This window comes from Protopterus annectens, chromosome 7.part0 (genome assembly GCF_019279795.1).
Source record: "Protopterus annectens isolate FY-2018-M chromosome 7.part0, PAN1.0, whole genome shotgun sequence".
NCBI classification, from domain to species: domain Eukaryota; kingdom Metazoa; phylum Chordata; order Ceratodontiformes; family Protopteridae; genus Protopterus; species Protopterus annectens.
Window position 1 is genome coordinate 1,918,715,536 of NC_056739.1, and position 24,755 is coordinate 1,918,740,290.

Consider the following 24,755-nt stretch of genomic DNA (forward strand, 5'->3'; position numbering starts at 1 on the left):
TAGCTGTGGAAAAAAATATAGTTAATAAAGCAAGTAAGACATATAGCACAAGCCTTTAGAATAGAGTGAGAAAGTACATTTCCTTTTATCCTCTTTACCGTAACAGTATTGATTGTTTACTTCTGGTTGTTAGCACAAAGTACTGCTTGGGTTAGCTTCAGAAGAAAGGCTGTTGAAAATTCACTAAGTCACTAGTCTTCAGCATGTCACACTTATTTAATTAGTTAATTTATTTAGTCCATTTTGTTTACCAGGGTGGAACACTGATCAAACAATGACTCATTACAGGATCAGACCAGATTATATCATAATGTGGCAAAACAATGTACAGACTCCAAAGGGCAGTAGTTTATGTTTGAGGAAGCTTAGGAAGTGTGACTACAATCTATATGTGAACGATCCAACAAACCAAGTATATGTACAGTTACACAAGTGGCATACTAAAGGGAGAATAGAGTTATACTGGGTGGAGGAAGAGTGGAGGTGATGGGGATTTGGGCAGTAGTGGCCAGGTTAGGAAAGCTAATAGAGACCTACCAATGAGATGAGAGGGGGGACTAGGTTATGCATAGTGAGTTTAGAGCAGTAATGGTTTGGTAAACTGTATCACAATTTAGGATGAGGGAGTTTATCAGGCGGATCAGGTATGTGGGAGTTCAGTTTACTACGTAGTTGGAGATTTGTTGTCCAGGATGATGCTTTTGTGTGTTCCCAGTTATGAATTAATGACATTTAGCTAGAGGTTGGAAACTAAGAAAAAAAAATGCTCATTACATTCATTGTTTTCTCTACATCATTGAAGTTTGTATGGTTGAAATTTACAGGATTCTCTCCTCCCATATTATGGGGAATACTTGAGAGCCCTTTCTGAATTAGTGTTGCCAGGAAGCTTATCTACCAGTAGTAAGAAATGCAATGTATCAAGAAAAGTGTAAAAATGAGCATGAGCTGGTTAACGGGGGCCATCTGAGGTATTGCAAGTTGGACTAATGATGCTTTGCTGAATAACCTTTTCAGTTTCACAAAAAAAGAAAACTGATTAATTACAAGGGGTAGTCAGCAAGTCTAACAATGGTGTATGTCTGTGTGTGTATCTGTCTATAGATAGATATAAATACACACACGCAAACATATGTGTATATATACACACACACGCGCACATTGCCTTTAATGATGTACTTGAGTACATGGTACTCTGAGATTTCTTACAGAATGTGACTTAAGTTTGTGCATGTGCCTTGTTCTGTACTGTGAAAAGCATTGTTTAGTACCACACTGTCCTGATAAAAGAAAGTGGCAAATTGTGTTTTGTAGTAAGACAGACTTCTATCAAGCTGGCTTGGGTTTTATTTTCAAGACTGTGTTTGATCTTTTTGGGATGTTTCAGTGGTGTACAGAAAAAGTGCAAGTACACGATGACCATGACGTTAAACTGAAAAACACATCATTTAAAGTAGGTTTGGGTGTTACTGTGGATTGGGATTATATAACTATATGGCAGGGTCAGGGGAAGTAGCTTGCCTTTGTCATTCTCCTGGGAAACACTGGATTTAAAGGTAGGGTGCTAGTATTTTAATTTTGTAGTTATTTTAAGTTTTATTTGCAAGGGTGTTTGATGCCACTATTGAGTTGACTTAAGGCTAAGCTACTGCATGTTATTTTTGGTTTTGATACCTCTCAGAATTAAAATATTTGTCATATGATGGTTACTGAAGATTGTTTACGGACTTATGTTACCATTTAAATTAAGGTGAATCTTTTTTTATTTTTCAGCTTGTTACTTTCAGTGAAATTGTACTTTTATACTTTGTATGGATGTGAGTGGAGGTAAGTCATTGCTACTGTGAAGAGATGTTAACAGCTTCTTTGAGGGTACATTTGTCCATCAGCATAGAGAGTGAAGTTTGCTTGGTACAGAGTATAGAAACAAGAGGAAAGAGATAGGTGAAGGGAGTAGCTCCAACATCTAAGCGGACTTTGTAGACTATACAAGTTTCCTGTCCGTGTCTTCATATTTTGTGGGAACCAAGGTAGTTTGAGGCCTGTTCAGAATGGTGACTTAAGTAGTGACTTTTGCCAATGCTTCGAGATGCTCCTCCAATTTTGTCTTGCCTCGACCAATAATACTGTCCCCCCACTGACCTTTCTTAATTTCAGTGCCTCTCTTCTTGACCTTTCTTCTCACCATCTGCAAAATTGGAGGTGGTTCTTCGGTTCACATGTACCATAGCTATTGTGTGGAGTTTCTTGCCCAGATATATTAGAGAACTTACTTTTTCATCCCGACTTTAAAAGATTCCTTATGAGATCACCTCTTTCCCAGAAAGTGGGGTACAAATTGTAAACCAGTGTAATACCTGCTGACAGGGCCCGGCATCTTGTGCTATGTGTTTTACATACCACAAAATGGAGAGAAAACCCTGAGAAAGAAAACAAAAAGCAAAATACTCAAGGTAGTCCCGATGTCACTGCAGGCTGGATGAATGACCAAATATACATTCTGTATAAGTGAAACAGTGGTTTATTTAATAAAAAGTTAAGTGCTTTCATTCCTAATAAACAGGACTTCATCATAATATGTCAAGAATGATTAAAGACCCATTTAAATAAGAAATATAAAAACATCACGTGACAAACAAAAAATCACATCTTCAAAGCCACAAAGTTAAACATTTACAGAAATAATCAGTAAACAAATTATTGAGTTCATCCAGGATAAATAAATACAAAAATCAAATTTGTGGCTTTGTATATTGTGTAAGAAAATATATGTAAATAAAATATAATTACAGCTTGGATGCTTGCAATTTTCATACAGTGCTAAGAGACATGTCATTTAAACCAGGAAGTGAATTGCTTCTAATTTCAAATGCCACAGCAACTCCTGGTATTCAAGCCTTTGCTCCCAAGCTTCTCCTCTCAGATTTGGCAGGACATGTTCCAGTACAAAAAATAGAAACAAATTGTTATCTGGGCAGACAAGCTTGTGTTTATAACGAGCATTATTGTTGTTAAAAGTTTTTAAATCGTAGTAGTGTTCATAAATACATTTTTAGTGCTCATTCAGTTTTGCTTACATAAAAATAGTGGCAAAAGTCACAAAAAGCAAGGTAAAGCACTATGGTGGAATTGCAATCACAATTTTGATGTAATTTGAACTCGAAAAGACAACATTTCAGTTTTAAAGTTTGACCTTCCTAGATGTATTTACATTGTGAGCAGGATCAGCACGTTGACTGTGATTTAGAGGTATGACAAATTCCATCCTCTCTTTTAAATTAAAGTCTCTCTTATGTACAGACTATGGACCAGTGCCCAGTATACTTTGGATAGAGTCGTCATATTCAGTAGCTTTCCAGTTGCCAACCAGCGCTTACTTAATGGCATTACTACGTGGACCAAATTTGATTAGCATTATCTGTTCATAATTAATAGGCTCGATGTTCAAGGTCTCTTATTTTTGGAGTCCTTTCTCTAGCAAAGGATAGAATTTCTCTGAACACTTCTGACAGACTTCCTCCTTAATATCATACATTTTAGGTGGATAACCTCTGTCAATAAACATCTTAATAAATTTGTGAAATTCTAGCAAAAAATGGTCATCTGACACTGTTCTCGAAATTCGAACCATTTGGCCTTTCACAAGGCTTTTTTTCTATGAATGCGGATGATTACTGGTCTCATGTAAAAAAGTGTTAGAATATGTAAGTTTTTCTATATAATAAAGAACTGAAACTTTGTTTATCCACATCTTTGACTGAGGTAATGTCTAAATAATTAATTCTTTCACCAGAGTGGGAATATGTAAGTTTAAAAAAAATTAAAAATCTATAGATACCTTTAAAAAAAACAATACAATTGTCAAACTCAGATGTGTTACCTTTCCATACTTATAGGTGACAATAAATCACATGAAGTCAGATTTAAAAACTAAATTCTCTTCCCAATGCCAAAGAATAATAATGGCATATGGGGCACACAAGCCACCCCCCCCCTTGCTACACCAGATGTTTAAAATATTCTCCTTCATAATAGAGAATTATGAAAAAGAACTAATTCCATAAAATCAGCTAATATATTAACATTTCTAGTTGGAATATCTTTACTCCCCGCATACCTGTCTAAACCACTCCGAACCTATGAAGTGGGGTATGCAAGAAAATAAATCTGTTACATCCACTTTAACCATTTGTCTTTGTCTTGCTTCATACATCTTGAAGTCCCACGAGTCACATAAAATATAATTACGCTTAAATTTTTTTTGAAAAACATCTGTATATAAGGCTAGAGAGTCAGTTTTGGAACTTGCTGCTGATACTATAGGGTAATGGGGGGGGGGTCATCAAGAATCTTATGAACCTTCGGAATGCCAAAAATAACAGGAGTCACTGGGTTATCAACCTTTAAAAACTTGAACAAGCTGTAATCAATGGCATCATGATCAAAAAGGTCCTTTAAAAACAAATCTGTCTTGTGATGGGCAGTATTAATCTCATTCCTAGAAATTCTAGTGCATTGAAACTCATTTTCTAAAAGCTGGAACATTCTAGACTTATAATCAATAGAATCCATAAGTACCACTCTATCCCCTTATTCGGCTTCATAATTCATAGCTCGTGGTTATTAATTAACTCCTTCATTAACAAAGTATCCTGTGTGTTTAAGCACAGCTGCTGAAGTATTTTTTCCTGATACTTTTCATAGAGCTGTAAAGTGGGGTGAAGCGGGGATCGAAAGTACTAGCTCTACCAAGCTTCTTATCACGAGTGTGTATATTGGCCGTGGCATGAAACATAACCTTTAAATTTATTTTCTAATGAATAATTTTAGATCCATCAGTAAATCTGCAATATTCTAATGAAATATGATAACAAAGGGTGAAGCCCTTGCTAAATAAATTTTAAAAGTTTTCCTCAATGCATATATCACTTTAGTTAAAAATATTGAAGTCTTTATTAAAAGAAATTGTGGATCTCTTCAGCGATATCTGAAGAAAAATCATTGGATAGGTTGGCATAGAACACATCTTAATGCCTTTTTGGGAGATGTATGTTGGCATGATAATTCTCTGCATATCACCTGTAACCCCCCCCCCCCTGTTAACTGACATACTGGTTGTTCATTCTCTTGGCTATCCACTCGGATCGCCAGAGGGGTGGAAATCCATTGGGTCTAAAAAAAATTCCAGATAATCTCCTTCTGTGTGTTCCTCACCTTGATAAGGGTCTCTGAGGAGGGGGTAGCCTGTGAAGTTTCATTACCATGGTCTACATCTTAGTCCCATACACCAACAACCTGTTGTATGTTCTTTTTAACCTGGGATAGTAGATATGCTTTCGTGATTCACATTATCAAGTATACCACAGTAATCACTATGGTGAAATTCAAATAAGTCCTGCTTAAGTGACCTATCAAGAGAATGAATATCATCTAAAAGTCTTTGCATTTTCTTTTCATGAAACTTAGAGTATTTTCATAACTTCAAGTCCACAATTATCGAAAACAGCCAACAGTTCATGTAAAAGATTGTTCTCCCCTGAAAGCTCATTGCGGATTTCCATAATTTGAGTCCTTTAGCATCCAAGCTGTAATTATATTCTATTTACATATATTTTCTTACACATTTTTTATGCATATACCAAGCCCTGAATTTGATTTTGGTGCTTATTTATCCTTGGTGATCGCAGTTATTTTTTATTGATTGTTTCTGTAAATGTTTAATTAATTTATGGCTTTGAAAATATGATTTGCTGTTTAATGGCATGTGATGTTTCTTATATTTTTTATTTAAATTAGTTTTCTTACTCATTCTTGACCCGTTCTGATGAAGTCTCATTTATTAGGGACGAACGCACTTTAACATTTTGTTAAATAAACCGTTGTTTCACTTGTATATATTTGGTCATTCATCCAGCTTGCAGTGACATTGGGGCTACCTTGAGTATTTTGGTGTAAGTATTTTATGTCCTTTGTGCGATAAATAACTTTTTAAACATTGTTAGTCACGTTTTTAGTTGTAATGTGGGTTTATATAAATTAGTTAAAAAAAAAACAGTTTCCATTGTTGTTTATTGTAATGTAGTAAACATATTTTCTTTTCTCAATTTTCATTCACCCTAAGATGATACAAGTTGCACACTTTCTGCTTTCCCTTACACTTTTCCTCAAAATTATTCTGCTTGTATTGCTCCCACAAATTCCATTCATTTCTGTGAAATTTGCTCCTTCCATTTTCTAAAGATCCTACCTCTAGTTCTTTTATCTCCTGTACAATATCCGGTACCTCCTTTACATTGGTAATAGAGTTTGATTTCCATTTTCTAGAAACAGCATTTTTGGCAGCCATTATTAAACGTGTTGAGGCCTTGCTATGTCTAGGCAATTCATACCCTATAGTGCACCTCAAAGGAACTGTTTTTTTTTTTTTTTTTATTTTCAAACATTGTTCTTGGAACATTTCTGTCAGAGTACTCTGAAGAGAATTTCTACAATCTGCTGACTTGTTGCACCACCCCCCCCAAAAAAAAATACACCATATTTTGGATTACCTCTCTCCTTCATCACACTGCCAGCATTTGTCATCTACCTGAGGAAAAGTCCTCTGAAGTAAACCTGCAGTATAAAAATGTGTGTAGATCAGAGTGTAAATGTGTGTGTGCTATGTCTTTAAGAAGCATGTGAGGTTGTGCGTGCAGGTATAAATTCAGGACAAGTGCAATCCCTAGTGCCAGTTTGTAGAAGCAGCCTGTGAGTGAGCACGTATAATTGCAGCAGTTAATTTGTATATAAGTTACTTAGTCATAGTCAATAGCCTCTACAGTAATGTGTTTTTATAGAGTAAAGCTACTTAAGCAGAACCCACAAAGACTCGTTTATTCGTGTACCAAAACGAAAGCGACATGGTGTCTGAACCAGGATGGAAAAGAGAAGAACATTTGAAGCCATGAGATGAAAAGACGACAGCGAGGGTAAAACTGAGAGAAAACAGTCCAAACACAATCAGAGATAGTCAGAAGTAATGAAAAGTAATAAGAATTGTTTAATCGATGCAAAGAGGCAAGAAAAGGGCATTAGGAAGGTACAAACCACATTATCAGGCAAATGGAAAGTACAAAAAGGTTAACTAAAGAAAATGTTTAAGATAAATGTATTTGGCAAGATGATTGACTTTAAAGTACAACATGGGCATGTTTAAGTCTAAATGAGCATGTTTAAGGCAGAGGTTTACTATGGTAAGGTCAAACCCATTGAATGATCGGATTATTGACCCACCTCTGCGAAAGCGACAATGTCGAACCTGATATTGTTGAAATATGATTTGACTTTGACCTTGGTACGAGATTTTAACATGGGTCGAGATGGGGGCAAGATTCGTACTTCAACAATGTCGAGTTCGACATTGTTGCCGTTCGGCCTCTGGACTTCGCCTGAAACCACTTCACCCTTACTGTAGTAAACCTAAGGCAGAAAGAGTGTGTTTAAGGCAGAGTTGGGCATGCTTAGAGTAAAACGAGCACAAAGAAAGTACGTTGAGCATAAAAAAGGGCTTAAACAAGCAAAAAGAATATAATACAGGAAAAAGAGCACAGTAACCAAAAATAAAGCAAGGCGACAGCTTGTGTTTGGGCAAAGTGCTGTATTTGGTCATAACTACAACTTCCTATTTTATGAAGGATGGAATTAAAATTATTCGAAGTATCTCAGAGTGTGTAAAAGTGCTTATAGTGTGTGCTTATTACTTTGCATGTATTTCAGAGTTCGCTGTGTGCAAAGTACAATTATCTTGTGTACTCGGTCAAAGCATGGTTATTTGAAGAAAGGTTCTTGTGCTAGGTATGTCTATTTGCAAAGTGTCACCATTGCAGAGTGCTTCTTGTACTATAAAGAGTTGCCTAGCAGGGTACCACTATTTTGTGGACATTTCAGTGTATTGCATGCAAAAGTGCAAATACTTCAAAAGATATTGAATTTGGGAAGTTCTATTTATTTGCATTGTACAGTTGCTTGATATATTTCTTGCATTGATAAAATGTTTCTTACAAAAGATTACAAGAGTATTACAGTGCTTGTGAATTGCTCAGCTGCATTGTAAAGTTCTCAAATGTTTCTTAAAGTGATGCCTTTGACAAGTGATGGCGCATGACTGCAGCATTCCTGCTTTTATTGATAAAGTTCCAAGCAATTACTTTAGTATTCCTGCCTTTACCAATTCCACAAGCATAGCGAGTGATAAATGACTTGAGCATTTTTCCCTTTACCAATTTCAAAAATAGATGACTTTAGCGTTTCTAACATTACCAGTCGAAGATTTTATAAAGCATAGTCCGAGAAATTATTCCGCAAAGCACCGTAAAGCATTGGAAAGTTTGAAAAGCTATTTACAAAGCACAGTAAAGCATCAAAAAGTTTGAAAAGCTGTTTTGTGAAGTACAGTAAAGCACTGATAAATTTAAGAAGCTATTTCACAAAGTATAGTAAGGCATTGGGAAATCTGAAAAGCTATTTCACAAAGTGCAATAAAGCATCGTGAAGCTTATTTTGCAAAGTCCATTTATTTGAAAGTGCTATGAGGTTATTCATTCTTTCCGCAATTCCGTTAAGCTCAATGAGCGAATGTATAAGTGCAGAGTACAAAAGCACTGAATGAATTGTGTTTATGCCAATTGCTAGTGTGTGTGTGCGCACGTGTGTGTATTTGTATTTGCAAGATCCTTTGCTGATTATCTGGTAATATGGCAGACAGATTTGGAAAGCTGCAACCACTTGTGTTTGAACTGGAGAATGTTTGAGCACCCTGTTCTTATGTCTTGGTGGTTTTGAGTTGACCGCCTCTGGTATAAAGTTGATATTGGACACCCCCCCCCCCCGTCACATTACATCAGCTCATTCTACTGTTAATACTGAGAACTTAGCAAAGGCCCACCCCTTTAGCTTCTGCATATTGAATTATGCCTCTTCATTTTCTACTTAAAAAAAAAAAAAAAAAAAAGTTTCCTACCTCTCCTTGAACTAGTGTAGCCCAGATACAGATTTGCTGTATCTAGGATTTTTTGTAAGCTTCAGAGCGATGCTCTTCATTTTTTCCCTTAGATCTGCTAGTTCTGTGCTCTCCTGCACTTTTATTAGCTTATTAATCTAGCACTTTAAACTATTCCCGGTGCTGGAAAGTCTGCTCTTCAAATTTTCCCTTAGAACTAGCTGGTTTCTCAGTAGTAGCACTAAAGTCTGAATCCCTGTGACTAGCACTTGCTCTAAAACCTGCTGGAAAGCACTAGGAAGCCTTAAACTGATGCAAACACTCATTTCTCCTTGCTAATAAAGAGAAATTAATCAGACATTAAACAGCCAATAATTGCAAAGTACCTTGCCAAGGTAAGGGAGAACAGCTCTTGTACTTTACAAAAGAAACAACGAACCAGGCATGTCCAAGGGTCACCTTCCGGTGATTTCTCCTGTCCACCTGGTGAATCTGGGCATACTGGGGCAATGCAGCAATTGCCTCATGTACACAGGTAACCCACTCCTGCTACCCAGCACTACAACCTGCGAGAGATGCACGTATAGCCAAACTGGAAGCAAAGCTCTCTCCAGACAAGATTGTGCCAGACAGTCAAAAGGAGAAGTTTAACACCTGCACTACACATCAAGCAACACATAGCCCTTCAAAACTCACGGCACCAACATCCACACATAGTAACACTAAACCCAATTATGCGGAGGCCCTTAACATTAACCTGCCCAAGCAACAGGGACCTCCAAAGCTGAAATGCAAACAAACACCAGTGACAGCCAAAGTGACACACAGCTCAAAACACCAGTGCGCCACAAAACAACAGCCCCTAAGGCAAGACAATGTACCCAACACTAGGTGACTCTATAGTCAGGCAAACTGATGTCCCACTCACCAGACTGAACAAGGAGAAAATTACTGTCAGCTACCTGTCGGGAGCCAGGATCCACCACATAACGCATGCACTCAAGTCACTCCACAAGTACAAATACGACTGCCATTGTCTATGTTGGAGTGAATGACTTGAGATGTACCTCCCTGGACTACATGAAAAGAGACATGGAAGAACTCTTGATCATGTGGCCCAGGCAGGTATGACCCTAGCCCTGAACAGTAACCTGCCTTCACCCAGAATGATTACCACAGTATAAGGACAAAATGATTGACTTCAATAATTGGCTAAATTTCTGGTGTCATTCAAAGGGGATCCAATATCTGTCTGCCTGGGACGACATGATTGACAAACCACAATGTTTTGCCAGAGATGTTCTGCACCTGTCGCGCCTGGGATTCAGGTTACTGGTTAAGGCTCTTGCCACCCCTATAGTGCCTTTTTTAGGCAAGGCTCAAAGGATAAAACCACCACCGTAACAGATGCAAGCATGCAAAATCTGAAGTAATGGTACTCAATGCTAGAAGTCTAAACCTCAAAATGCACAATCCCGAGGCACTCCTAAAAATGGATAACATCGATATCTGTGCAGTAACTGAGACCTGGCTCAAGGCTCCAGAGAGCACACCTGCAGTACCTACAACTCTTACCAGACTTTTTGGCCACCAAACCAGGACTGAAGCACTAAATGCAGAGGAGTGTCCATATTCACCAAGGATATTCACACCTCCAGACTAATTGCCCAGCACAATGCATCTGAAATTCTACAAGTGCAACTAACACTAGGTAAGACTACAATCCAAATTGTAGCTTGTTACAGATCCCCTACCATGCCCCAAGATTCTCACTACACCTTTCTAAACATACCAGATAATATTAAGATACAACCAAACACCCCATTACTGGGCGAGTTCAACTACCCTGCCATTAATTAGGAAAACTACTTGGGTACCAACACTTTTGCCCAGCAGTTCTTGGAATTCATAAATTCCAACACCCTGGACCCAATTAATCCATAGTCCCACCAGAGGCTCAAATATCCTAGACCTGGTCATTACCAACATGGGAGATCGGTGCTCCACACCAGTGGTCACCCCCTTGTTGGTCATGTCTGACCATAAGCTAATCACCCTTGATGTCCACATCCCACCCCCCCCCCCCCAGTAGGGAAACCTCCATAAAACACTTCTCCAAAGCCAACTTCATGCTACTCAAGTCAGAAGTGACAGACTTCATGACACCCATGCAGATGGGAACTGGAAATTCGACCGCTGAATCCTACACTAAGGCACTGTATGAGCATTTCCACTCATGCATGAATCATGCCATTCCAAAAAGAACCAAGACAGTCTTCTCCAAAAAAAGGAGCCCACTGGTGGTCCCCTGCCATAAACAAACAGTACAACAGAAGGAAGAAACTGCTGCAGAAAAGAGGAAAATGCCAGGATGCAAAAAACTCCTTTACCAGCCTCAGTAAGAAGCTGAGATCCCTCCTAAAATCCTCCAAAGCTAGTTATGAAAATAAAATTGCCAAAGATTCCAAGGACAACCACAAGGCATTCTGTAGTTATGTCAAGAATCTAAATGGCAATGCTCAGATCTGCTCTGAGCTACAACAGAATGGCATTAAATATACTGATCTCAAGGATATTGCCAATATCCTGGCAGATCGATTCAGTACCAACTTCACCCCCCTCTAACCCCCTAAAGGGCCCATCTCAATACCAAAAGATTGCCAAATTCTGGTACTCACAGCCGCACAGGTAAAAAAAACGCACTCTCCGAAGCTAAGAATACAGCATCCATGGGACCAGACGACATCCCAGGCTGTGTACTACATGAACTACAAAATGAACTGGCACCTCACCTAAGTGTCATGTTTAATCATAGCCTCACCTCAGGCTTCGTGCCCAATGAGTGGCGCACAGCTACAGTTATCCCACTTCAGAAGGGGGGATCCACCTTGGATCCTGGGAACTGTCGTCCCATCAGTCTGATGAGCCTGATCTGCAAAGCCATGGAACACATTATCATGGAACTTATAAACAATGACATTGGCAACCTTAAACACTGGACCCCACCCAGTTTGGTTTCGTAAAAGGTCAATCTTGCCTCCTCAACCTGATTGACTTCTTCGAATCAGTCTCCAGAGCCATGGACGAGGGTAAGGTGGGTCCACACAGCTTATTTGGACCTCACCAAGGCCTTCAACACCATCTCCCACTCTGGAATCATAGATAAACTTACTAAGCTGGGCATTGATCCCTACATCACTCGATGGGTTGCCAACTGGCTTACTGGCAGAACCCATACTGTAAAAGTAGCCAACTCCAAATCCAGACAAGTGACAAGTGGAGTACATCAGGGTTCAGTCCTGGGACCGCTATTATTTGGCATCCACTTCTCTGAAGTACAGGCCAGCACTAAGGGACTCTGGCTAACAAAGTTGGCAGATGACTGCAAACTGGGAGCCATTATTGAGTCCCCAAATGATGTGGATATTCTACAAAAGGGCCTTACAGAAACAGATGCTTGGTGCCATAGCCATGGGCTCAAGCTCAATGCCAAGAAATGTGTAGTTATCCCCTTTGGGGAAAAAACATGTACCCATGAATTACCACATAAGTGGCAGTACACTAAACACCAAAAGTGTGATAAGGGACTTAGGGACACATGTGGACAGTGGTCTCACTTTCGATAGCCACAACAGTCAGGAAATCCTTCTGTGTGGCACACCTCATCACTAAGGGCTTTTCATCCAGAAAAAAGGAGGTTCTTGTCCCACTGTGCTCATCCCTCATTAGACCTATTATAGAGTACAAAGCCCCATTTGGTATGTACCTCACAAGACATCTGCAACAACTGGAAAGGCCACAGAAATACCTCACTAAAAGAATCACAGGCCTAAAGCAGATGCCCTATGCTGACAGTCTAAAAAAACTCCAGCTATACTCTGTCACATATCGCCTACTCAGAGGTGATCTCTGCTTAACATACAAGGCCATGTCAAACCCAGTGCTGTTGGACATCCTACACTTAAAGAAATCCCAATCCCTCAGAGCTACACACTCCAGGGATCTAAATCTGGTCTTCACAATGAACAAAACATGCTGGAGGGATAGGTTCCTGACCCAGAGACTCCCCATACTCTGGAGTAGACTGCCCATACATGTCAAGCTGAGTGCCTCATTGGCCCTCTTCAAAAGGAACCTTGACGATTGGATGGGAGATAGTACATTCACCCCGGGGATCACATCGTCAGTCGCCCTGCTAGACAGGGGACCCAGGAAGTAAATATTCTGGGAAGAAATAGCCAGGGAATTGATATGGCTAGGCTTGTATAGGCCCTAGGGCTGACAGCCTAGTACCAACCTGTTAACCTATAAGAGTGCGATATTTTCATACAAGTAGCTTATGCAGATAGAGGCACATGCCAAGGCATTTATTTTGCTAAATCTAGCAGGATCTGAGACCATAGAAAGGGAACCTTCATTTGTATAGGCACCAGCAGTGTATGAAGGTGAAAGTGCAGACTCCCATATTGTTGTGCAAGCTGAATCAAGGGAAGACTCTAGTGTTGAAGCGCAAGTTCAGAGAGATATGTAACCCCCCCCCAGACAAATGTTATATTAGAGAGGCATTTGTTTTACACAAGAAATCAGAAACCAGGGGAAACATTTGCTGCTTATGTAGCTGACTTGAAAAACAAAGATAAAACTTGTCAGTTTGGTGATTTGAAAGATGAGCTGATAAAGGCCAGACTTGTATGTGTTATTAATAGTGCTGCATTGAGAAAGATTCTACTTTGTGATAGTGATTTGACATTAAGCAAAGCAGTAGAGATTTGTCAGATGCATGAGGTGACAAAGGCATACAAGCATGCTTGCGAGTGACAAAAGCATGGTTTCAGTAAGCTCCAGGGGAAACGTAGATAATATGCAACATGTGGCAAACAAATAGGGCCAAGCAAGGCGCAGCCACAAGGTTTTCAAAGAAAGCACAAAGCTTTCCAGAGCTCCAGAAAAAGTGCAAGCTCCACTGTCCACTCAGTGCAACACAAATGTGAGTCAGCAAAACCCAAGTCTAGCTTTATTGTTAACTGTTGCAATTGTGGTGCAAATCATGAGTCTAAAAGAGAAGTGTTTACCATATGGTCAGCAATGCCACAAGTGTAAAAAGTGGAACCATTTCCAAAAGTTTTGCAAATCAAGTAAGCCTCACTCAATTGTGAAGAAAGGTAGAACAAAAAAGCAAGTTGCTCAAGTAAAACGGCCACCTTTCTATGTAGATGGTGTATCAGTACTTTGAGAAAGAGTTGACACAGTAAACTTATTAACAAGGAGCGAAGTGCCTTGTGCAGTTCGGATCAGTGGAAAATCCACAAAGCTCAAAGTAGATTCAGACCGAAGGTTCTGTCATGCTTTCATGTTATTTGACTGAGAACTGTTACAACTTATTATTCTACATAGTCTGATGACCAGTGCAATCTTTCTCAAAGACAGTTTGAGAATGAATCTGCTTTCTTTTGCTAAAGTTGTTCATCATGTGAGTGCAGTTTCAAGTTCCAAGTTTTTCCGAAGCCATTTTCTCAGAGTATGCTGATGTTTTCGATTACAAATTAGGCAAACTTCCAGTTGTGTATTCTATAAAGTTAGATCCCGAGGCCACTGCAGTAGTCAGACCAGCAAGAAAGAGATCCAGTAGCAATTGAAAATGAAGTCAAAGCTCAATTGGATAGGATGGTGCATCAAGGTGTGATTTGTCTCCAGTCACCTAACCAACTGAACGGGTGTCATCCATGGCAGCTGCTCATAAGAAAGGTTCAAACAAAGTTAGACTATGCATTGATCCTTGAGATTTGAGCAATCCCTAGTACCATTTTGTAGAAGCAGCCAGTGGGTGAGCATGTATGATCGCAGCAGTTTGTATGTAAGTTACTTAGTCATAGTCGATCGCCTCTACAGTAATGTGTTTGTGTAGAATAAAGCTACTTAAATAGAACCCACAAAAGACTCATTTATTCATGTACTAACACAAAAGCGACAATGTGCAAAAATTCTATACTTTCTGGACTGTGGTGCATGCTTGAGAGCTTTACAGATGTATTCCCATTGTTCTTTTAGAAACTCCTTTTTCATTCTCTTGTCCCAATCTTTTCGAACCTCTACTGATTGATTGATTCTTACAGTTAATGTGCAATATTTTATGTGCACTACTAATTATCCATTTTGGCAGCAGCTTCTGTTCTAGAATCATCTAAAAATTCTACCAGCACTGGTGTTTCACTTGGCATTTCCCTGTCCCCTTGTCTTTTCCTATACTTGTTACCCATCCCTGATAGGGTAAGCAGTCTCTAACCTCCAGTTCAGATGTTTGTGGCCTCCACTTACTTTACCTTTCTGTCTGCAGTTATTTGCACACACTACCTTGGTTCCTTTGCCGGTTTCACACAGTAAATTCCCATGCCCCTCTTGCCTACAGTACTTTCTATACCTCTGCTTGCAGACATCCTTGTTGGTAAGATCTCCATTCTCAAATATGTTTTACTGCTTTACAAATGTAGTATTACATGTGGTTAATTTCCTAAAAGACTTGCGTCCAAAATCCTAGTCTCTCTATTTCTCAGCACCCCTTCCACCATTTCATCATCACCCTTTTCTACTTTGATTTATAACTTGTTTGAGTTATGTGCCATGACCCTTAACTGCATACCTCTGAAGTACACCTTCAATCAGCTAACCCTAAATAACATTGTTCAGTGGAACAATCAGCTTATCGCACTTAACTTTTGCCCTCTTCACCTCCCATTTAAATTCTTTCAGCTTTGTTCATTGTCATATAATAAAAATATGCTTCTCCTGTATATGAGTAAGGGGACTAAAGTGATTGGTTACCTTTGTGCTTTATTATCTGTGTAGCTATTATCTTATGACCTCTAATATTGTTGAAAAGTGTTTGTACTGTGAACTTTAAACCCTACCACCACTGGTGTTTTCCACTTCAAATAAGCCATGGGCTCAGATATTTTCTGATTAACAAATAAGTAAATACAGATATTTTGGCAGCTGATGGTGAACTTTAGGAGTCGTGCTAAATTACAGCAGGCAGTTGTTAATGTAATATAGTAAAGTACTGGTTTCCTTGCACTGATAAAAGCTGTTGAATGTGAGCTTTAAACAGTAGCTAAATGTTTCATTGATTTGCAGTAAAATACTGGGATTTATTATGAATCTGATAGCTTTTTGCTGAACTGAAGGAAATGAGCTTGTGAGTATTTCCTAGATGCCTTTAGGGAACAGTAATCCAGAACTGCATACACAACTAGGTACTGGCACCATCCCTGAGGTGTTATTAAGCTGAACCATGATTGAGAGGCGCTGTCGTTTTGAGCATAAATTCATGACTTGTATGAAAAGAGTGTTGATGTTTTTGTTCTCATCGGTGGGCATTTGGAATACTGCTTCATTCCATTTTTATTTCTTCTCATGTAAAGATAGACGAAGACAGATTTGGAGATCTGGTGAAGTGGATAAGAGAGTTCTTTGCAACAGGTTCTCCTGGATTTTACTTAAACTTTAATCTTTACTTTATTGTATTTAAAGGTATCACTCCTTCACAGCAGGTAGTATTTATAGGACATCGCTGCTCAGATGTAATTTTTGCCTATTTCATGCCTCTCGTTTGAGGAACATGTAGCAAGTATTCACTAAACTTAATGCAACAATAACACAATTGTGTATCGTGCTTGTAGTTTTTCACTTTCTATATTGGCTGCGCATGTGAAGTAAGTTTATTGAACGTATGTTGCATGGTAGTTTTTTTTTCACCTAATTGAAATGTAGAAATGAATGGGAGAAGGCCCATTTTACTTTATTTTATGTAAAGAAAAAATGTTCTTGAGTTACGTTGTACGAAGACATCTGTAACAATACAGTAAAAAGATTGACGCATCCTGAAACTTTCAAGGCCCATTGCAGTGCTTGTGAAGAGTATCTTTATTGTAGGGATTATTATACGGTATTTAATCTAAAAGATAATACTCTAGAAGCACAGATATTTATAGAATTATGTGCTCTAAGAAATACAGATTCAAACTAATAGCCCAGTAGGAACATTGAAACTACAGTAATAATTTTGTGGAGTGTTGGATCAGATGCATATACCTACAGTTGGGAACCAAAGCTTTGAATCTTTGGATTCTTGGACTTGAATTTTTAATGTGGAGTGGAGAGTTTCGAATGTAAGGCAGACTTTTTCTTCTTCCATTCTTATAGAGTAAATATGGAGTGGTAACTTTATTTAACAGTAGCAACAAGTGCTACACTCCTAAGCCCGGATCTGCTAAAATGACCCTGTCATATCCCATTGATGTCTGCATTTCTGTGTAAACTAACTTTACCTTCCCCCTCCAATGAACTCAGTCTGCTGAAGTCTACTCATCAGTTCCTGGCTTGCTACTTGCCTCTGTAGGTGAGGGTTGGTTGATGAACCCTGCTGCAGTCAAACTGCATATATGATCTTTCTTCGTCATACTGCCTTCCCCACTCTTGGTATTTGAACGTGCTCATTCATGTGGAAGGTGAGAAGATGCTTCCTTGTGAGAATCCCAGTGGGTTGTGTGATGGCAGAGAATCTGTTCCTCAAAAAGAATTCATTCGTTGTCAGAGCAACTTTTTTTGTTCATTCCAACCACCTGGCACTGGGCCTGCTATAATCCATCCCAGAAGTAGAACAGGTTAGCCATACACCTCAATCCCATCCCATCTCTGTCCTTGTTTCTGCAGAAGACTGTGCACCGTACTCAAGGCCTAGAATCAGCCCTTCCCATGTTCCTTTTCAGCATGTCTCAGCATGGGGGTAAAATTAGAAAAGTGGCCTCCATCCGACTTCTCAGGTGTCGCAGTGCTCAGCGGAGGAAAAAAAACTGAGATGGTTACATTTATACTTTATTTAATTAGGCGATGTTTGTTCATCCTAGTACCCTTATTTACTGTTTCAATGCAGATTTGTAAAAAGCTTGTCTTTGGAAATTTAAGCTTGGATGTCCTTGATAACCATGTCTGAATGACATAGCCGATTACTCCAACACAACCGCAGCATCGAGTTACTACCCCAGAGTCTAACAAGACAATCCCCAGCAAACTTTTTGTTCTCATGTATTGAAGAATTTATCATTGTATAATTTATCAGTATTTCTGTTTGCACAGTCGGAACAGGGCTTAAAACATTACCGTAGTCTATGCCATTCATCACTACTTTGCTGCGATGTAAACCAATAGGGATGTAAATAAATTTAAGGGACTATAAGACGGTGACTTTGTCAAGTCCAGCTCAGTCCTTTTAAAGAAGAAGGAAAAAGAGAGCTCATAGTTAAACTTTTCAAGCGGTTATTAAATAATGGAGGGTTGGAACTCAAAGGATAACTAATACAGTTTTGTGACCTGCATAGGTTAGTGTGAGAAGGAGAACATTGTTCCGTTTATGGGAGAGGTATCACAAAAACAGAACACTTTACCCAACCAGCAGAGTCTAAATAATTTAATGTTGAATCCACTGGAGTTAGTAAGTTTATGTACTTAGGGAGTGGTCTATGAATATTGGTCTGAGTAAGTGGTTAAATCAATGTCTCTGAGTGTACAGGGGGAGTGGACGCAGCTGCTTTTGGAAATGGACCCATGGTTTGTAAGGTGCACCCACTAAGTTATACTTCCTGCTACTGTTTGTGAAGTGTTCCTTTTAAATTAGGTAATGTACGTCTTGTTCCCAGGTGGGCTTGAAGTTCATATTGTGTTAGTGTGTGAATTTGGTGCAAGTCCACTCTTGTATAGGTTTTTATGATAGGTAATGGCCACATTACTGTCCTTAACTTTTCCATGTCTGTTAAATAAGCAACCATTCTTATATGAATGAAGTAAATGAATTTGCCATTGGTTTTAAAAGCACCCCACCTAGAGGGCTTTTCTATGCTTCTATTACACTTTTGCTTTGAGGAGTAAGGCTGTGTGAATCTTTCAAGACTGATTTTGTTTATTACAGAAGTAAGTATAGACTGTGTCCACTGAAGCATTAATTAGGTTACACAGCAGATTAAAACTTTATTTGCATTTTCTGAGATGCACACTACATTACACAATCTGTTCTAGGGCAGTTCTGTTAACAAGCCTAACTTACGTTCCTCTCACTTCAGGTAAAGTGAGTGCTAGGAGCACAGTTGTAGAATACAGTCAATGTTGGAAAGAAATTACAGGTTCTGTAACTTGGTTCTGAACTCTGGATACCTTGCACAGCTGAATAAAGGTGCTTTTCTGGGTATGTGTTTGAATTCTGTATAGTACATGCCATCGGTAAGGACAAATAACCAAGAGTACTGCATTGCCTTTCACAACATGTTAATGCTTCTAGGCTTATACTTTCCTGGTTAAGTACATTTTTAAATAACAGTGAATAAAGTCATCAAACCTATTTTGTGGTGTCAACTGTTGACTGACTTTGTTAGGGATTATGAACTCAGCATTAACGGCAGGCTGAATTAGATAATTGAGTGTACTGCAACTGCATGTACCATTGTTTACAGGTATGCTGTTGCATTTGCTCACATTCTGACATTTCGGTAGTAGTCTTCAGTAGTGGTGTTTTTGGAAGGCACAAAGTGCATGTGGTGATTAAATTACCTGAAGAATACTGTATTGTGCACCAAAGCAGTGCTGCTTGGCATTGCTCTAGTTTCTTGTTTTATTACCTTTTTTGTGTTTTTATTCTTCTCTCTGTTGCTTCTTCGTGCATCAGGCAGATCCTGTTTTTCGAGTGCAGTACAGTAGATTCTTAGATTTATAATGTTTTTTAGATGGTGAACTGTCATTAAATAGAGATGATGCATGTTTTGATAGGTAAATTTACAGTGCTTTCTTCTGTCTGCAGTCATAAAACGTGATTGGGTAGTGATGAAATATTGATCTTCAGACTGATGTGTACTGCTTATTGTTGAAAAATACAGAGCGAAGGAGTAATGTGGCTAGCACATATTAATAATAATAACCTTTACTCTGGTTGTTCTGCCAGTATATCATCATGCATTGATAAAATACATAAGTATCATTATTTATTTTCCTGTTTCAGAGTTGCCCACAGATTCTGCCTTCCACTCAGATCTACATCCCCGTTGGTGTGGTGAAGCCTATTACATTGACCGCCAAGAATCTGCCTCAGCCACAGTCTGGCCAGCGGAACTATGAGTGCATTTTTCACATCCCGGGCAGTGTAACAAGAGTTCCAGCTTTGAGGTTCAACAGTACTAGCATCCAGTGCCAGAACAGTACGGTAAGATAAACGTCACAGTGAAAATGTTGACCCCTATTCAGTTACATTTCAGAAGTCTGGTATGAAGTTAAGTGCTAATCCATTCAAAATGGATGTCTTAATTCAAATATTTGTATCATTTTAGATTATCCTGTTGTTGCCACAGTATTATATGAAAGTACCACAACTGTAAACCACCTAGGAGCATTGCTGCACAGTCGATGTTGTATGAGGCCTGTAATTGAAAATGACTATTTTTCACTGTTTACACAGATATGTTTGGGTCTACTATGTTGTACCAGTGGTTGAATTTCTTATGAACTAGGTTCTGCAGAGGACCTAGTTACCAAGATCTTCAGCCAGGTTGGGAAGAGATTGAGGGAATAGTACAGTGGAAAGTCTATTATCTGAAACATCAATTATCTGAAAGCAGCCTTCTAAAGTTTTCGGGTAGGGAAAATCATAAAGTCTGAATAGTTAAACGTTATACGTATTCGCTTGTGCATGCTTTTTGAGCTAGTACTACAATATGTACCATTTTGTACTCGCAGTAAATTTGTTTTATTTTTCTTTAATGTTCAGCAAAAAATTTTTTAGAAGTCTTTTATCAGTTCAATTGTATGTTTCATTATCGGAACAGTTTGATTATCCAAACTACCCAAGGTCCCAATTAGTTTGGATAATCTACTGACTACTGTAGATAGATATGGGTTAGTTCCTTTACCTGTGTAGATACTTGGGTTATGAGCCAAACAGCATAGGAAATGATCCTCGACAGAAGACTGAATTTGTCTATACCGTTGATGCATAATTTATGAGCAGGCAATTATTTTATTTAATTTATAATCCAGGCAAAAATAACTAGAGAGTATTCTTTTTCAGGGGGTTACCTTGGAGAAATGGTCTGGTTAGGTGAAATGCATATCATCCTGTAATGTGTATGCATTTGGAAATTAATGCATCAAACCCACATCTAAATGGCGAATAATATTGGCATCTTTTAGCAGCAACCCTTTATGCTGTACAGGTGTTATTGCACATGCTTCCAGTGATTACTGAGGAGATGTGGTCCAGTATGGGAACTTGGAGGAAAGTGAGTCAGAATGTTTTCCATTTTTGCTTTGCATACTCTGGCCACTAGATAAAGAGTGGAGATGATGGTGTGGACCAATTCTAATGGAAGTGTGTATAGTTGGGAATCACTTTTGGGCCATTACCGTTGCAAATGGGGTCACAAGTTTGCAGGTATTTCCAGTGCTCAAAAAAAAAAACTATGCTGAAACCACAATATAATTGGATTAGAAGTGCTAACTGTAACATACCATGTGTAGCTCTGGTACCTTACTAAAAAGGAATATGGCTCCATTGTAATCAGTCCTGTCGTTGTAAGAAGAGAGTGCCAGAGGTTCAATAAATGAATTAATGAACACCACTTTTGTCTTTAGTGTCACTTATGACAATGTTGTTTTGGTTTTGTTGTTCTCTCAGTAGCATTTCTTTGCTTCATCCACAAATGAGTTCCTGCTTCTATCACCTTACAAATCCTCATATCTTGAGTTTCTCTCCCTCAGTGGAACTTACTCCTTTTCCCATGAAATTCCATTTTGTACTTCTGCATAGTTTTCTTTATTGTACCCAAGTACTTGTCTTCTGTTGTAGCAGATCTATAATTATATAATGACAGCAAATTTGTTGTGCATGAAAACATCAGAACCTTAACATCTACAGCAAAAACACAAAAAATATACCACAAACAAATATTTTTACAAGTCTTCCACCCCCACACCCCATAATATGGAGACTTTTCTCAAGCACCGCCTGTTCTCCAAGTATGTTGCTTCCAAGGTTGCACAGACTTGGAGAAAAGAGAACATTAATCGTAATAGTAAAGCAAACCTGCCTCTTCCTTTTTTCAGAGGCAATCTTGTTAAAACTGTTACTGCTCTTGCAGCGAAACAGCCTTTGAGATGCAGACAAAATGAAGCCTTTCCAGATGGTTATAGGTAGATATGCTTGATTATACATGATGACAAACACTGGGAATACTCACTGGAGAATGTGCAGCAAACATTGTAATTTTCCATATACTCTCACAAAACCAAAGCAGATATACCAGTCTTCCTGATGCAGACAATACAATGTTCAGCCTTTTTTACCCGTATTGTAATCTCCAGCGCATTTATATTCTCCAGGATGACACCCCCCACCCTTCCTTGAGTCTCAGATTTTATCCTAAAAGAACCAATCTGAGTAGATTATTTTTTTTCTTTTTTATGCTGTTCACATTGCGCTGTCAGAATCTGGAGCAATTCTGCTCCTGCTTTCTTCTTACTTTATCCTTTTCCTCCATGTCATTTTTTCATGTAGTGGACTTTTTGACTCTAAAGTTGTTATGTCGTCTTGTAGTACTTGAAACTTATTTTCATTTTTCTCATTGCAGCCTTATTTTTTCAGGTATTTTCTGACCCTTTTAACAGTCTGAAATGTCTCTATCTGTATGAATTACAGCATTTTCACTTTCACTGTATTTTGTTTCACTGTTTTCTTAGTCCCTTCATTGCCTAACTTCCATAGTTTTGGTCTCATAATTTCTTTGGATGGTGTACTCATGCCACAAATACCCCTCTTTAAAGTACCTTGTACAAGCTACCCCTCTTCGTAGGCAGGTATCCTTTAAGGGGATCTTTTTTTTCACTTGTCCACATTTCATACTAAAAACAAAATCATAGCCCTACTGGGTCACGAACACTATAAGCTCCACACTAGAATCCAGGTATAATAAAATGAAATTTATTTTGCAAATTAGGTTAAGCACTTTTGTCGCTTAAAAAACAAAACTGGGATTTCTTCAGAACAAAGTACAAAATTCAGTCAAGTCTTTATTTATTTATTTATATATATTTTACATTTGTTGACTGGGAATGTCCAAATGGATATATGTCCATTTTCAGCGGAGGCCCAGGGAGAAAAGCTCCAAATAAAAATGAGTTAAATCAAAGTACAAAAATAATAATAATACAAGTTACAATAAATCCGAAGTACAATAATACAAGGTACAGAGATAGTGGCAGTTACATTGTAGTGATGAAAGAAAAATGTAGCTTACTTCAACAAAACATGAGAACAGACAAGGGTAGTTAAAAACAGATATGCATATAGTTTGCAAGCATTTGGAAAATAAATCTGTCATGAGCATCGCCAGTAAGACTATATAAAATGGAAGATACCAGGACAGTATGCTATTAAATCGTTATGTATAACAGACAATTAACACCGGTCACCAATTGATTAACACCAGTAGACAAAAACAAAAGTTGTATTATATTCAACTTAATGATCCAGTACATCTCCCTTAATTCTATTTGTAATTCCCACCACCCTCCTCTTGGACTCTTTGGCACAACTTCCAGGATCCCAAGTTTAAATTTTGTGAAACCCTGGCATACTAGGGTGTGTTTATAAAGGGTGTGGCTCAAATTACCCATTGAACTAGTGTACAAATGTTCATAAATTGTAAATTCTCGATCTCAGAATGAGGTGTACTGGATCTTTAAGTTGAAAAGGAGAGCTTTGGACCTCTAAAATGATTAATATGCCTTGGGAGTTTTTCAACTTTTTTTAAACTTATTTTATATATTAGATGTACACATTTTTATCTTAATGGATTCCTTTATGGTCCTTTTTAAGAACGTTTGTATACAATACAATTTTAAATGGAAATTTATTGTTTTTGCCAATTGGTGTTAGTCAGTTGGTAAGAGGTGTTAATTGTCTTCAACTATCCCTCCATTAACTGGGAAAATTACTCGTGTGCCAACACACCTGCTCAACATTTTCTGGAATTCATTAATTCCAATGCCCTGGACCAACTCATTCTTACCCCCACCAGGGGTAGAAACATCCTTGACCTGGTCATTACTAACATGGGTGACCATTGCTCTACACCAGTAATCAACTCCTCCTTGGTCAGATCTGACCACAAGCTAATCACCATGAATATCCACATCCCACCCTCACCCCTCTAAAGGAAACCACCATAAAAAACGTCTCCAAAGCCAATTTTTGGGCTTCTAAAAACAGAGGTGGCTAACTTCACGACACCCATGTAAATGGAAAGTAGGTGCATGACTGCTGAATCATACACCAGTGCACTGTATGAGCACATACACAAGTGCATGGAATGGGCCATACCAAACAGAACCAAAAGACTCTCCTTCAAAAAAAAAGGAAGCCATCCTGGTGGTCCCCCACCATAAACAAACTCTACAACAGAAGGAAAAAACTGTTGCAGAAAAGGGTGAAGTCCCAAGACTGGAAAAACTCCTTTGTTAGCCTCAGCAAAACACTGAGATCCATCATCAAATCCTCTAAAGCTAGCTATGAAAACAAAATTGCTGCAGATTCTAAAGGCAACCACAAGGCATTCTATAGTCATCTCAAGAACCTACATGGCAATACTCAGATCTGCTCTGAGTTACAGCACAATGACAATACATATACAGAACCAACTGATATTGCCAACATATTGGCTGACAGGTTCAGTGCAAACTTTACCCC

The 24,755-nt window shown here is 38.6% G+C and overlaps 1 protein-coding gene across 1 annotated transcript in view; it reads left to right on the forward strand.

Annotated features, from left to right (window-relative positions):
- Window positions 1-24,755, forward strand: part of LOC122807260 (plexin-A1-like) — a 2,134,283-nt gene that overhangs the window by 1,507,502 nt on the left and 602,026 nt on the right. Inside the window, exon 10 of the mRNA XM_044078363.1 lies at window positions 20,019-20,219. Within this exon, the coding sequence (XP_043934298.1) occupies window positions 20,019-20,219 (201 nt within the window). The remainder of the gene's footprint in view (window positions 1-20,018; window positions 20,220-24,755) is intronic.